Source organism: Erinaceus europaeus, chromosome X (genome assembly GCF_950295315.1).
Source record: "Erinaceus europaeus chromosome X, mEriEur2.1, whole genome shotgun sequence".
NCBI lineage: Eukaryota > Metazoa > Chordata > Mammalia > Eulipotyphla > Erinaceidae > Erinaceus > Erinaceus europaeus.
Window position 1 is genome coordinate 127,344,989 of NC_080185.1, and position 14,003 is coordinate 127,358,991.

A 14,003-nucleotide genomic window follows, 5' to 3' on the forward strand; every position below is an offset into this window, starting at 1 on the left:
ATGGTGTCCTGTGGGTGCCCAGTGTGCAGGGTCAGGGGTCCTGTGGGTGCCCAGTCTATAGGGTCATGGGGTCCTGTGGGTGCCCAGTGTGCAGGGTCATGGGTCCTGTGGGTGCCCAGTTGCAGGGTCAGGGGGTCCTGTGGGTGCCCAGTGTGCAGGGTCAGGGGTCCTGTGGGTGCCCAGTCTGCTGGGTCCGGGGTCCTGTGGGTGCCCAGTGTACAGGGTCAGGGGTCCTGTGGGTGCCCAGTCTGTAGGGTCATCGGGTCCTGTGGGTGCCCAGTCTGCAGGATCAGGGTGTCCTGTGGGTGCCCATTCTGTAGGATCAAGGGGTCCTGTGCGTGCCCCGTCTGCAGGGTCAGGGTGTCCTCTGGGTGTACATTGTGAAGGGTTAGGGTTATTGTGGGTGCCCAGTGTGTAGGATCAGGGGGTCCTGTGTGTGTCCAGTGTCCCGGTTCAGGGGGTCCTGTGGGTGCCCAGTCTGCAGAATCAGGGGGTCCTGTGGGTGCCCAATGTGCAGGGTCCGTGTGTTCTGTGGGTGCCCAGTGTGCAGGGCCCAGCTGAGCTCTGGCTGCTGATGGTGCTGGGGATGGAACCTGGGCCCTCATAGCCTCAGGCAGGAGAGTCTGTCTTTGTACAGAACCATTATTATTATTATTTATTATTCTTATTTCCTCATGGCCCAGCTGAGCCCTGGCTGCTGGTGGTGTTGGGGATGGAACCTGGGCCCTCAGAGCCTCAGGCAGGAGAATTTGTGTGCAGAACCATTATTATTATTATTATTATTATTATTATTAATTATTAATTATTTCTTCATGGCCCAGCTGAGCTCTGGCTGCTGGTGGTGCTGTGGATGGAATCTGGGGCCTGAGCCTCAAGCAGGAGAATCTGTGTGCAGAACCATTATTATTATTATTATTATTATTATTATCATTATCATTATTATTATTATTTCCCAGAACCCTGCTGAGCCCTGACTGCTGGTGGTGTCTGGGATGGAACCCGGTACCTCAGAGCCTCAGGCAGGAGAGTCTGTGTGCAGAACCATTATTATTATTATTGTTGTTGTTTACCAGAGCCCTGCTGAGCCCTGGCTGCTGGTGGTGCTGGGGATGGAACCTGGGGCCTCAGAGCCTCAGGCAGCAGAGTCTGTGTACAGAACCATTATTATTATTATTATTATTATTATCATTATTATTTTCCCCAGAGCCCCGTGGATTCTCCATCTCTTTCCCCCGTCTGCTCTGCAGCCTCCATGCCACCCATCAACCTGTCCTTCTCGGCCTGCGGTTTCCTGGGCGTCTACCACCTGGGGGTGGCGGCGGCCCTCCACACCCATGGCCAGAAGCTGCTGGGTGATGTCCAGGCCTTCGCTGGGGCCTCAGCTGGCTCCCTGGTGGCCTCGGTCCTGCTCACCGCACCCCAGAAGATCCAGGTGAGTCCACGAGGACGGGGAGACTCTGCAGGGACCAGCCCAGCACCTCCACCATCACCTGCAGAAATAACGGGGGCTCAGTGCACCTGTTCCCAGGCATGAGGATCTGGGTTTGAGCCCCCGGTCCCCACCTGCATGGGGGAATCTTGATGAATGTTGGAGCAGGACTGCAGGTTTCTCTCTGTCTCTCCCTCTGTGTCTCTCTGTCTCTCTCTTTCTGCCTCTTGAATAGAATACAAGGATAGAATATGCTAGAATAGAATAATCTAGAATGGAATAAAATAGAATAGAAATAGAATAGAATAGAATAGAATAGAATAGAATATGATAGAATAGAATAGAATAGAATAAAATAGAATATGATAGAATAGAATAGAATATGATTAGAATAGAACAGAATATGATTAGAATAGAATATGATAGAATAAAATAGAATATGATTAGAATAGAATATGATAGAATAGGATGGGATGGAATAGGACAAAGAGAATAGAATAGAATAGAATAGAATAGAATAGAATAGAATAGAATAGAATAGAATAGAATTTGCTAGAATAGAATAGAATCAGGTGAACAGTCTAGAATAGGATAGAAGGGGCCAGGTGGGGGCTCACCTGGCTGAGTGCACCTGTTCCCAGGCACAAGGACCCGGGTTCAAGCCCCTGGTCCCCACCTGCGGGGGGGATGCTTCAGGAGCGGTGGAGCAGGGCTGCAGGGGTCTCTCTCTCTCTCTGTCCCTTCCCTTTCCATTTCTTTCTGTCTCTTCCAAATAAATAAATATTAAAAAAATAAATCAATAATTCTTTTCTCAATGATTTAATATTGACTTACAAAATGACAAGTATTGGGGGGTCTAATCCCACCCCCAGAGTTGTGTGATCCCATCCCCTCCATGGAAACTGCATTGGTTCTCCCAAGTTCAGACATAGGCTGACTACTATTTCTATCACAATATATTTGATGTATTTTTAAATATATGGGTAATCTTATCAATACATGATGATGTTCAATTTATTGTTATATTTGGATTTAGGGATTACTGTTGGATCTCAAATTTTATTTATATATTTATTTTTGAATCGATGGATAATTTCATCGATATCTGACTTGAAATTTATTTCTATTTTATTTTTGGATTTATCAATGACTGTATTCTCTCTATTTAAATTGACATTTATTTTTGGACTTATGAATGTATTCTCTATATTTACATTTATTTTATTTTTGGATTTATGAATGAGTGTATACTCTCTATATTTCCATTTATTTTATTTGGGGATGTATAAATTACTTTTTTATATTAGTGACTTCATATTGATTTGCAAAATGGAGAGATAACAGGACGTATAATTCCGCCCCCGTCCCCTCCCCCCAGAGTCCTGTGTCCCCATCTCCTTCATGGAATAGGGAGAATAGAATAGAATAGAATAGAATAGAATAGAATAGAATAGAATAGAATAGAATAGAATAGAATAGAATAGAATAGAATAAGAATATGCTAGAATGGAGTGGAATAGAATAGAAAGAATGGAATGGAATAGAATAGAATAGAAAGAATAGAATAGAATATGCTAGAATGGAATGGAATAGAATAGGAATAGAATAGAATAGAAAGAATAGAATTAGAATAGAATAGAATAGAATAGAATAGGATAGAAAGAATAGAATAGATTAGAATATGATAGAATAGAATAGAAAGAATAGACTAGAATATAGAATAGAATAGAGTAGCATAGAATTGAATAGAAAGAATAGAATAGAATAGAATAGAATAAAAAGAATAGAATAAAAAGAATAGAATAGAAAGAATAGAATAGGATAGAATAGAATAGAATAGAATAGAATAGAATAGAATAAAAACAATAGAATAGAAAGAATAGAATAGGATAGGATAGGATAGAATAGAATAGAATAGAAAGAATAGAATAGAATAGAATGGTTCTCCCAAGCTCATAGACATGGGCTCTTATTTCCGGAACTATCTGTCTCTTTTTATAACCATGTCTCTGTATAGATTATTTTTATTTAATTTTATTTTTTTAATTTATTCTCTTTGGTGTATGATTTTTTTTTTTTAATTCTTTCGGATGCATGAATTCCTTTGTCATCTTTATCCATCTACGTTTAGCATGTATAAACCCCTTATCCTGCTCTCCATCTGTCCGTCTGTCTCTCCCTTTCCTCCTCCCCCGCAGGACTGCTACGAGTTCACCTGCCACCTGGCAGAGGAAGCCCGCGGCCAGGCCCTGGGCGCGGCCACCCCCGGGTTCGACTTCATGGCCCGGCTGAGGTACGGGGGGGTCTGCCTGGGGGGGGCAACAGGGCTCCCCCACGCCCGGCCGGCCCCCCGGCTCACACAGCCCGCCCCCCAGGAGCGGCGTGGACTCCGTCCTGCCCCCCGACGCCCACCTGCTGGCCCAGCACCGCCTGCACGTGTCCATCACCCACACCGGCACCCTGAGGAACCGCCGGGTCTCCTGCTTCTCCTCCCGGGACGACCTCATCCAGGTAGGGACCCCCAATCCAGGTAGGGACCCCACCCTGGACTCTGCCAAGACGCCGGGCTTGTCCCGGCGGTGCCCCTGTGGGTGCCGGGGACGGGGCGGGCGCAGCTCCCTGACACCTCACGACTCCTGCAGCCTCCTGCCGGGCGGGGGCACGCGGGCATGGGCTCTCCTCTCATTGCACGTCTCATCTGTTGACTTACTGGGGGGGAGAGACAGAGAGAAGGAAAGAGAGAGACAGAAGAAGAGGAAGAAGGAGAAGGAGGAAGAAGGAAGAAGAAGGGGAAGAAGAAAGAAGGAGAAGGAGAAGAAAGAAGGAGGAAAAGAAAGGAGAAGGAGAAAGAAGAAGAAAGAAGGAGAAGAAGAAGAAGAGAGGAGAAAGAAGGAGAAGAAGGAGGAGAAGAATGAAAGAAACAAAAGGAAGGAAAGGACAAGATGAAGAAGGGGAGGAGGAAGGAGGAGAAGGGACCAGGTGGGGGCTCACCTGGCTGAGGGCCCCTGTTCCCAGGCACAAGGACCCGGGTTCGAGCCCCCGGTCCCCACCTGCAGGGGGGAAGCTTCCTGAGCGGTGGAGCAGGGCTGCAGGGGTCTCTCTGTCTCTTATCTCCCCTCTCCCCTCTCGATTTCTGGCTGTCCGTCCAATAAATAAACATAGATAATAGAAATAAGATAAAACGGGAGTCGGGCGGTGGTGCAGCGGGTTAAGCGCACGTGGCGCAAAGCGCAGGGACCGGCATAAGGATCCCGGTTCGAGCCCCCGGCTCCCCACCTGCAGGGGAGTCGCTTCACAGGCGGTGAAGCAGGTCTGCAGGTGTCTGTCTCTCTCTCCCCCTCTCTGTCTTCCCCTCCTCTCTCCATTCTCTCTGTCCTATCCAACAATGACAACAACAATAACAACTACAACAATAAAACAACAAGGGCAACAAAAGGGAATAAATAAATAACATTTAAACAAATAAGATAAAGTAAGTAAGTAGAGACAGAGAGATGGAATGCACAGGAGGAAGCTTCTATGCCCAGTTCTTTCAATGTCTGTCTCTGTAAAAAAACAAACAGAACATGCCCAGGGGAAGATAGCATGATGGTTACACTAAAGGACGCTCCTGCCTGACGCTCTGGGAAATTATAATAATAATAACAATAACAATAACGGTTCTGCAAAGAGACTCTCCTGCCTGAGACTCTGGGAAATAATAATAATAATAACAACAATAATAATAACAGTTCTGCAAAGAGACTCTCCTGCTTGAGGCTCTAGGAAATAATAATAATAATGGTTCTTCACACAGACGCTCCTGCCTGAGGCTCTGAGGCTCCAGGTTCCATCCCCAGCACCACCAGCAGCCAGAGCTCAGCAGGGCTCTGGGAAATAATAGTAATAGTCATAATAATAATAATGGTTCTGCACACAGACGCTCCTGCCTGAGGCTCTGAGGCCCCAGGTTCCATCCCCAGCACCACCAGCAGCCAGGGCTCAGCAGGGCTCTGGGAAATAATAATAATAATAATAATAATAATAATAATGGTTCTGCACACAGACTCTCCTGCCTGAGGCTCTGAGGCCCCAGGTTCCATCCCCAGCACCACCAGCAGCCAGGGCTCAGCAGGGCTCTGGGAAATTAATAATAATAATAATAATAATAGTGGTTCTGCACACAGACTCTCCTGCCTGAGACTCTGAGGCCCCAGGTTCCATCCCCAGCACCACCAGCAGCCAGGGCTCAGCAGGGCCCTGGGGAAATAATAATAATAATTCAATATATTAATAATAATAGTATTGAAACAAATACGAATACCCACTGAGAGGACTCAGTTGTTGGGTTTGGCCCTGCAGGCCCCAAAGCCCTTGTCACCCAGGGGTGGGGGGGGGGATCTCCCTGGGCCACCCGGCGGGCGCCGTCATCCTCAACCCCACATGGGCGCCAGGCCTCTGAGAGCATCTACACGGCTTCCTCCGCGGGCGGCTTTGTCTGATAATAACAGTTGAGGAAATTGGCGTCATTACCGCCGCCACACACTAACGAGGAAGAAGCACCTTGTGGGGAGAGTAATTGGATAATCACCACGTCTCCCGGCTCTGCCCAGAGACGCCTCAGCTGAGCCTCCCTCGGGGCTGCACACAGCCTGGATTCCAGCCCTGACACCACATGGCATGACCGCAGAGAACCAGGGGAAGCTCTGGTGCTGCCTGTCTCTGCCTCTCTGTGTCTGAAGTTCAAGGAGTGTGAAGAGTCCGCCCGGCAGCAGGGACATCGAGCCGCACGGGGGCCGGAGCCTCCGGAAAAAAAAGAAACAGAAAGGGCAGGAAGGAGGAATAAATGAAACCCATTCTGGGTGCTGGGAGCTCGTACTGAGTGAGGAACTCAGAGACAGGAAGGAGAAAGGGAGAAGACTGCCTCCTCCTCTCTCAGCACCCTGCACAGCACCCAGGGAGCCCATGGAGGGTCGCCAATGGTGGCGGGTGTGGTAAGCTGCCCTGCTCAGCCGTGTCCCCCCAGGTGCTGCTGGCCAGCAGTTTTGTGCCCGTCTACGCAGGCCTGAAGCCGGTGGAGTACCAAGGCCAGGTATGTCTTCCCGGATGGCCACTCATTATTACTGTTACTGTTGTTATTATTATTGGTTATGATTATTGATTTGCTGTGGGGTGACAGGACTGTGAGGGGACAGGGCCCAGGTCCCACCTCGCCGTCCACCCCAGTTCTGCGTCTCCGCACCTCCCGCCTCCCAGAAACCCCCCCCCCAGGGTTCTCACAGGCTCAGAAACACCTTCTTCTCTCTCGTCTGCCCTTCTTTCTCTGTTGGCATATCCCTGTGTCTAGTCTCTGGACTCCGCATAGCCGAGACCCTCTGGGGGTCGTGTCTCATGTCCCGACTCGCCTCTCTATGTCGGCACCTCCGGTTCCGTCCGTTCTGTCCCCAGAGGACGGAGCCTCGCCCTTTTTGCTGGCTGAGTAGTATTTCACGAGGACAGATCCCGTAACGTGTCCACCCGGTCGTTGAGTCCGGCAGCCCCGCTCGCCCGGTCTCGAACCCGGGTGCCGAGCGCATGCCCCGGGGTCCCTGACGCGTCCGTCCTGTGTGCAGAGGTGGGTGGACGGCGGCCTGACCGACAGCCTGCCCGTCCTGCCTGACGGCCGCACCGTCACCGTGTCCCCCTTCTGCGGCCGCCTGGACATTGCCCCCCGGGATGGGGACCCCCGGCCGGTGCACCTCCGTATCGCCCGGCAGGAAGTGGCGGTGAGAGCGCGCCTCCCTCGGTCTGTCAGTCCCCCTGTCCGTCTTGTCAGTCCTCCTGCCTGGGGAGGGGGCCGGGGGCAGCCCTGATTGTCCATCCCGTCTGTCTGTCTGTCCATCTGTCCTCCTGCCTGGGGAGGGGTCCGGGGGCAGCCCTGAGGGTCCATCCATTCTGTCTGTCCTCCTGCCTGGCGAGGGGGGCAGGGCAGCTTTGAGGGTCTGTCCCGTCCCGTCCCGTCTGTCTGTCCATCTGTTCTCCTGTCTGGCAAGGGGGTCAGGGCAGCTTTGAGGGTCCATCCCATCTGTCTGTCTGTCTGTCTGTCCATCTGTCCTCCTGCCTGGGGAGGGAGCCAGGGGCAGCCCTGAGGGTCTGTCCCGTCCTGTCTGTCTGTCCATTTGTCCTCTTGCCTGGCGAGGGGGTCAGGGCAGCCCTGAGGGTCCGTCCTCCCTGTGTCTGTCTGTCCCTCTGTCCTCCTGCCTTGGGAGAGGGCTGGGGGCAGCCCTGAGAGTCCATCCCCCTTGTTCCCCCTGTCTGTCTGTCCATCTGTCCTTCTGCCTGGGGTGGGGGCCGGGGCAGCCCTGAGAGTCCATCCCCCCATCTGTCTGTCTGTCCATCTGTCCTCCTGCCTGGGGAGGGGGCTGGGGGCAGCCCTAAGGGTCCGTCCCGTCTGTCCATCTGTCCTCCCACCTGGCGAGGGGGGCAGGGCAGCCCTGAGGGTCTGCCCCATCTGTCTGTCTGTCTGTCCATCTGTCCTCCTGCCTGGGGAGGGGGCCGGGGGCAGCCATGAGGGTCCGTTCCCCTGTCTGTCTGTCTGTCCTCCTGCCTGGCGAGGGGGTCAGGGCAGCCCTGAGGTTCCGTCTTCCCTGTGTCTGTCCCTCTGTCCTCCTGCCTGGGGAGGGGGCCGGGGGCAGCCCTGAGGGTCCGTTCCCCTGTCTGTTTGTCCATCTGTCCTCCTGCCTGGCGAGGGGTCAGGGCAGCCCTGTGGGCCTGTCCATCTGTGTCTGTCTGTCCATCTGTTCTTCTGCCTGGGGAGGGCGCCAGGGGCAGCCCTGAGGGTCCATCCCGCCTGTCTGTCCGTCTGTCTGTCCCTCAGTCCTCCTGCCTGGGGAGGGGGCCGGGGGCAACCCTAAGGGTCCATTCTGTCTGTCTGTCCATCTGTCCTCCTGCCTGGCGAGGGGGGCAGGGCAGCTTTGAGGGTCTGTCCCGTCCCATCCCCCCTGTCTGTCTGTCCCTCTGTCCTCCTGCCTGGGTAGGGGGCCAGGGGCAGCCCTGAGAGTCCATCTCCCTTGCCCCCCCCCCGTCTGTCTGTCCATCTGTCCTCCTGCCTGGGGAGGGGGCCGGGGGCAGCCCTGAGGGTCCATCCCCTCTGTCTGTCCATCTGCCCTCCTGCCTGGTGAGGGGGGCCGGGGGCAGCCCTGAGGGTCCATCCTTTCTGTCTGTCTCTCTGTCCATCTGTCCTCCTGCCTGGGGAGGGAGGCAGGGGCAGCCCTGATGCCCGTCTCCTGTATGTCCATCTGTCCGTCCGTCCCAGCTGTCCCTGGCCAACCTGGTGAGGCTGAACCACGCTCTGTTCCCGCCGGGCCCCGGGGCCATGGCGGCTCTGCGCCAGCAAGGCTTCCGCGATGCCGTCTGCTTCCTGCAGCGAGAAGACTGGTTCCAGCCGCGCCCGGACGCCCGGACGCCTGACCCCCGGCCTGGACCCCGGGGGCACCCGTGACCCCTGACACCCCCACCCCCGGCTCTGGGCCTCCTGCACCGGGGGCTGCGCTTGGCAGGGAGACGCTCCTGCCTGAGGCTCTGAGGCCCCGGGTTCGAGCCCCAGCACCACCAGCAGCCAGGGCTCTGATGTCGCTCTCATTAAAATTAAGAAAATTAAAAATGATATGAGTGATTTATTCAGGCAAGGGAGGCAGATGATGGTTGTTCCAAGACTCTCCTGCCTGAGGCTCTGAGGCCCCAGGTTCCATCCCCAGCACCACCAGCAGCCAGGGCTCAGCAGGGCTCTGGTAAACAACAACAATAATAATAATAATGGTTCTGCACACAGACTCTGCTGCCTGAGGCTCTGAGGCCCCAGGTTCCATCCCCAGCACCACCAGCAGCCAGGCCTCAGCTCATGAGTGTCTGTGGAATCTGGGCCATTCACCCCCGGGCTGTCCCTCATCCCGGTTTCATCTCCCAGGATTGGCCGATGTGACCCAGTGCCAGAACTCACAGAGCTGAACCACAGAGACCTCAGGAATCTCTATAATGTGCAGGGGAAGTAAGAGTAATAATAATAATAATATTGAGACAGCACAGTGATTCTGCAAAAAGACTCTCCTGCCTGAGGCTCTGAGTGCAGGGAGACTGTATCTATAAATATCTCCCACAGTATCGATTAGAAATGGACAAGGACACGCCAGGAAGTGATCATACATTTTTGTTTCAGTGTGACGTCTCTTTTTCCCTTTTCTGGTTAAATTTGTCTTTGGAAAAGATAACCAGGAGATACCACTTCACTCCTGTGAGAATGTCACACATCAGAAAAGGGAACAGCAGCAAATGCTGAAGAGGGTGTGGGGGTCAAAGGAACCCTCCTGCACTGCTGGTGGGAATGTCAGTTGGTCCAGCCTCTGTGGAGAACAGTCTGGAGAACTCTCAGAAGGCTAGAAATGGACCTTCCCTGTGATCCTGCAATTCCTCTCCTGGGGACAGATCCTAAGGAACCCAACACATCCATCCAAAAAGATCTGTGTACACATATGCTCTTGATCATAACGTGCTAGGTCAAAGCCGGGTGGACGCTCGCAGGGGTCTGTGATGAGGTGTTTGTTCTTGACCTCAGCTGACTGCCAACTCTGTTTCCAAGAGTCTGGAACAGAGAAGTTCAGTGTAGGCGTAGGGGACCAGATTGGGTGACGAGACGTCAAGCGTTGAACAGGGTGGGCGAAGATCTCCGCGTATATTGGCAGGTCCGGTCGAGCGTAGACGTGGGAAATGAACTTAGATGATGCCGCATCCCGATGAATATCTGGCGGGGCGATGTTGCTAAGAACTGGCAGCCATGGGACCGGGGTGGAACGGATGGTTCCAGAAATGATCCTCATGGAGGAATATAATTTGGAATCGACCAGGTGGACATGGGGGCTACGGAACCATCCTGGGGCACAGTATTCTGCAGTGGAATAGCATAATGCCAGAGATGATGATCGTAGTGTGGAAGCGCTCGCGCCCCATGAGGAGCTGGCCAGTCTTGCGATGATGTGATTCCTCGCGCCCACCTTTGCTGCAGTTTTTATGAGATGTTTGTGAAATGACAGGGTAAGATCGAGAGTAACGCCAAGATAGACCGGCTGGGCTTCATGAAATAAATAAAATGAAATAAAATAAAATAAAATACAGACCTGCAACAGACAGGAAAAAGGAAACCTGAAGGCGTCCGTAGACATTCCAACTGAGTGTTCTGCCTTCTACTCATAAGGTATGAGAGCTGTGTTTATTGTGTAAAGAGATTTTTTTTTCTGATACCAAACCTCTTAAGTTGTATTGAGTGACCTTTGATAAAAATCACAGAGCTCTGTTGCGTTGGCTAAGAACTAAGCTTTCTGCGCTAACATTTGGGCCTGTCATCTGGAGGTCCAGTTGAATTGAAGAATAAGACCATTATCAGACGTTCTAACTGTGGACAAAACAACTCTACTAGCATTTGTGCAGAGAGAGAGGAGGTGTTATTTGCACACTTAATTTTTGGACATAATTCTCAGCTGAATTCACTGCATACAAAGCACAGTTTTAGCCCCTGTGGCTGTGGGAAATCCTACCTTGTCATGATACTCATAATTCCCACTTCCTCCTTGATGGAGATCATGGAGTATGGAAGTGTCTTGATCACTGTAGAAAATAGAGGATTTGCCGAAGATGGAATGGAGTATTCGGTTTTATTTATTCATTTTTTTTTCAGGGAACTTGCAGGTTGGTTTATCCAAGAGTAGGTGAGGATATTAAGAGTAAGTTTGTGCACTCAAGAGTAGGTTGACTTAGCCAAGAGTTCGTTGGGACAGTCAACAGTAAGTTGACTTGTCCAACAGTAAGTTGGTCTACCCAAGAGAGAGTTGGCTTATCCAACAGTAAATTGGTTTACCCAAGAGTAGGTTGGGATATTTAGAGTACATTGGGATATTCAAGATGAAATTGACTTATCCAAGAGTAAGCTGGTTTATCCGAGTAGGTTAAGACTGGGTAAGCTGGAATATTCAGGAGTAATTTGTTTTAATTTTTTTATTATTTATTTTCCCTTTTGTTGCCCTTGTTGTTTTATTGTTGTTGTTGTTGTTGTTATTGATGTCATTGTTGTTGGATAGGACAGAGAGAAATGGAGAAAGGAGGGGAAGACAGAGAGGGGAAGAGAAAGACACCTGTAGACCTGCTTCACCGCTTGTGAAGCAACTCCCCTGCAGGTGGGGAGCCAGGGGCTCGAACCAGGATCCTTACGCTGGTCCTTGCACTTTGTGCCACCTGCGCTTAATGCGCCGTGCTACTGCCTGACTCCCAGGAGGATTTTTTTTCACCCAGTAGTAAGTCGACTTATCCAAGAGTAAGCTGGTTTATCCAAGAGTAAGCTGGTTTATCCAAGAGTAAGCTGGTTTATCCAAGTAGGTTAAGATTAGAAATAAGCTGGGATATTCAAGAGTAAGTTGATTTCCCCAAGAGTGAGTTGACTTATCCAAGAAAAAGTTGTCTTGTCCAACAACAAATTTGTTTGCTCAAGAGTAGGTTGGTTTATCCAAGAGAAAATTTTAATTTATCCAAGGATATTAAGAGAAAGTCACTTTACTCAAGACTAAGTTGACTTATTCAGGAGTGAGTTGACTTATCCAAGAATCAGTTGAGTTATTGAAGAGTAAGTTGGCTTATCTAGGAGTAAGTTGACTTAACCAAGAATAAGGTGGCTTATCTAGGAGTAAGTTGACTTATCCAAGAGTAAGTTGGCTTAACTAGGAGTAAGTTGACTTATCCAAGAGTAACTTGACTTATCCAAGAGAAACTTGGATTCCCCATGAGTAAGTTGACGTATCCAAGAATAAGTAAATCTTCCCAAGAGTGAGCTGGCTCTTGTCTGCAGGCAAGACTGGTGATCAAATCTTTCTTTATAGAACAGTCGCTCCTCTGACCTTGGCCCTTGGCCGAAAGAATTAGCAGAGCTGTGGACCACTTGGGTCTTGTCTCTTCTGGCTGGACACTGGCTCCTGTCCCAGGTCCACTTCTGAAGTGAATCACCATGTCTGTCCTCATCCCCATCCTTCTCTTGCACAGATTCTTTCCTGAGTCTTGTTTTGTCACTTTGCAGCCTCAGGGACAAGTATGGGTATCACACTGGTGCCAACACCGTGCATGAGAATACACACCTGTGAACTCTTGACACCATCTCTCCAGACATTACCTTTAACCTGCATGTTATCTGCTGGTTCAGGCAAAAATTAGTAAAAATCTGGAGTTGGGTGGTAGTGCAGCGGGTTAAACGCACGTGTCGCAAAGTGCAAGGATCCTGGTTCGAGGATCCAGCTCCCCACCTGCAGGGGAGTCGCTTCACAGGCGGTGAAGCAGGTCTGCAGGTGTCTATCTTTCTCTTCCCTTTTCTGTCTTCCCCTCCTCCATTTGTCTCTGTCCTATCCAACAATGATGACATCAGTAACAACCATAACAATAACTACAACAACAATTAAAAAACAAGGGCAACAAAAGGGAAAGTAAATATTTTTAAAAATTTTAAAAAGAAGAATTCCTCCAGCGTTTTTTGTGTTTGAGGAAGTGTGGATGGTTCTTCACGTCTGTGGGTGTTTCCCTGGGTCCCTGTGGAGAAAGGGAGAAAACGGAAGATGGCTGATTACAGGACAAATTACTTAATAGGTAGGGTCAACCTCATCACTCCATTTCCTTGTTGCTGTGACAACAATGACGCTTCACTAGAACACACATCAGAGGGGGGGGAAATTGTGGGGCCGGGTGGGGGGTCACCTGGCTGAAGGCATCTGTTCCTTTTCTATCTCTCCTTCCCCTCACAATTTCTCTCTTTCTCTATCCCATAAAATGGGGAAAAATCTAGCCCCCACCTGGATTTTGGTGCCAGCACCAAGCCCCAGTAATAACACTGGAGGCAAAATAGTAAAATAAGGTAAAATAAAATAAAATAAATCCCAGTGGCATTGAACACACTGAACCAAGCAGAAATGATTATCCCTGTCACGTGCAGCGGGGAGATAGAAGTTATTTGAAAACACAGTCCCTCTTTTTGATGAGGTGTAATTAGCAGTCTGTTAAGGCCTTAACCTGTTCTGGGAAGAGAGAGAGTCAGAATGATTCCACTCCTGTCTCTGCTTCACTGAGCACTGGCTGATCTGTTTAATGTTTAATTTTTAAATAGCATTAATACCAACGTTTCTTGAGGTCCAAACATGGGGCATACAGACACAGCTTGGACTTGGAAAGATAGTTTAAGATGGCCAGGCTGTGGCTCACCTGGCTGGCCCTTATTTGTTTAAATTTTCTTTATATTTTCTTTATTTATTTTATTGGGTAGTGATAGAAATCAAGGGGGACAACAAGGGCAACAAAAGGGAATAAATAAATAAAATTTTTTTAAAAAAAAAGAAATCAAGGGGGAGACAGAGAGACCCCTGCAGCCCTGCACTACTGCTTGTGAAGCTTTCTTTCCCTCTGCAGGTGGGGAGCCAGGGGCTTGAACCCGGATCCTTGTGCAAGTACTTGCACTTAGTACTATGTGAGCCTGACTGGGTGTGCCCACACCCCTCACCCCCAGTGGAACTTTCTATTGTGTGAATCTCCCTGGCTT

General features: G+C 50.2%; 2 protein-coding genes across 3 annotated transcripts in view; one reads left to right on the plus strand and one right to left on the minus strand.

The window, feature by feature from the left end:
- The window catches only part of PNPLA4 (patatin like phospholipase domain containing 4), a 39,637-nt gene extending 30,587 nt beyond the window's left edge, over positions 1-9,050 (plus strand). Inside the window, exons 2-8 of one of the 2 annotated variants that reach the window (XM_060183109.1) lie at positions 1,205-1,432; positions 3,628-3,722; positions 3,805-3,940; positions 6,435-6,500; positions 7,021-7,173; positions 8,703-8,897; positions 8,975-9,050. In XM_060183109.1, coding sequence (XP_060039092.1) covers positions 1,253-1,432; positions 3,628-3,722; positions 3,805-3,940; positions 6,435-6,500; positions 7,021-7,173; positions 8,703-8,888 — 816 coding nt within the window. In that variant the 5' untranslated portion in view covers positions 1,205-1,252 and the 3' untranslated portion in view covers positions 8,889-8,897; positions 8,975-9,050. The remainder of the gene's footprint in view (positions 1-1,204; positions 1,433-3,627; positions 3,723-3,804; positions 3,941-6,434; positions 6,501-7,020; positions 7,174-8,702; positions 8,898-8,974) is intronic. The other variant, XM_060183108.1, reaches the window with a different exon arrangement.
- Positions 9,051-12,857: 3,807 nt separating this feature from the next.
- The window catches only part of STS (steroid sulfatase), a 114,643-nt gene continuing 113,497 nt past the window's right edge, over positions 12,858-14,003 (minus strand). The window contains exon 10 of the mRNA XM_060183103.1: positions 12,858-13,003. Within this exon, the coding sequence (XP_060039086.1) occupies positions 12,873-13,003 (131 nt within the window). The 3' untranslated portion in view covers positions 12,858-12,872. The remainder of the gene's footprint in view (positions 13,004-14,003) is intronic.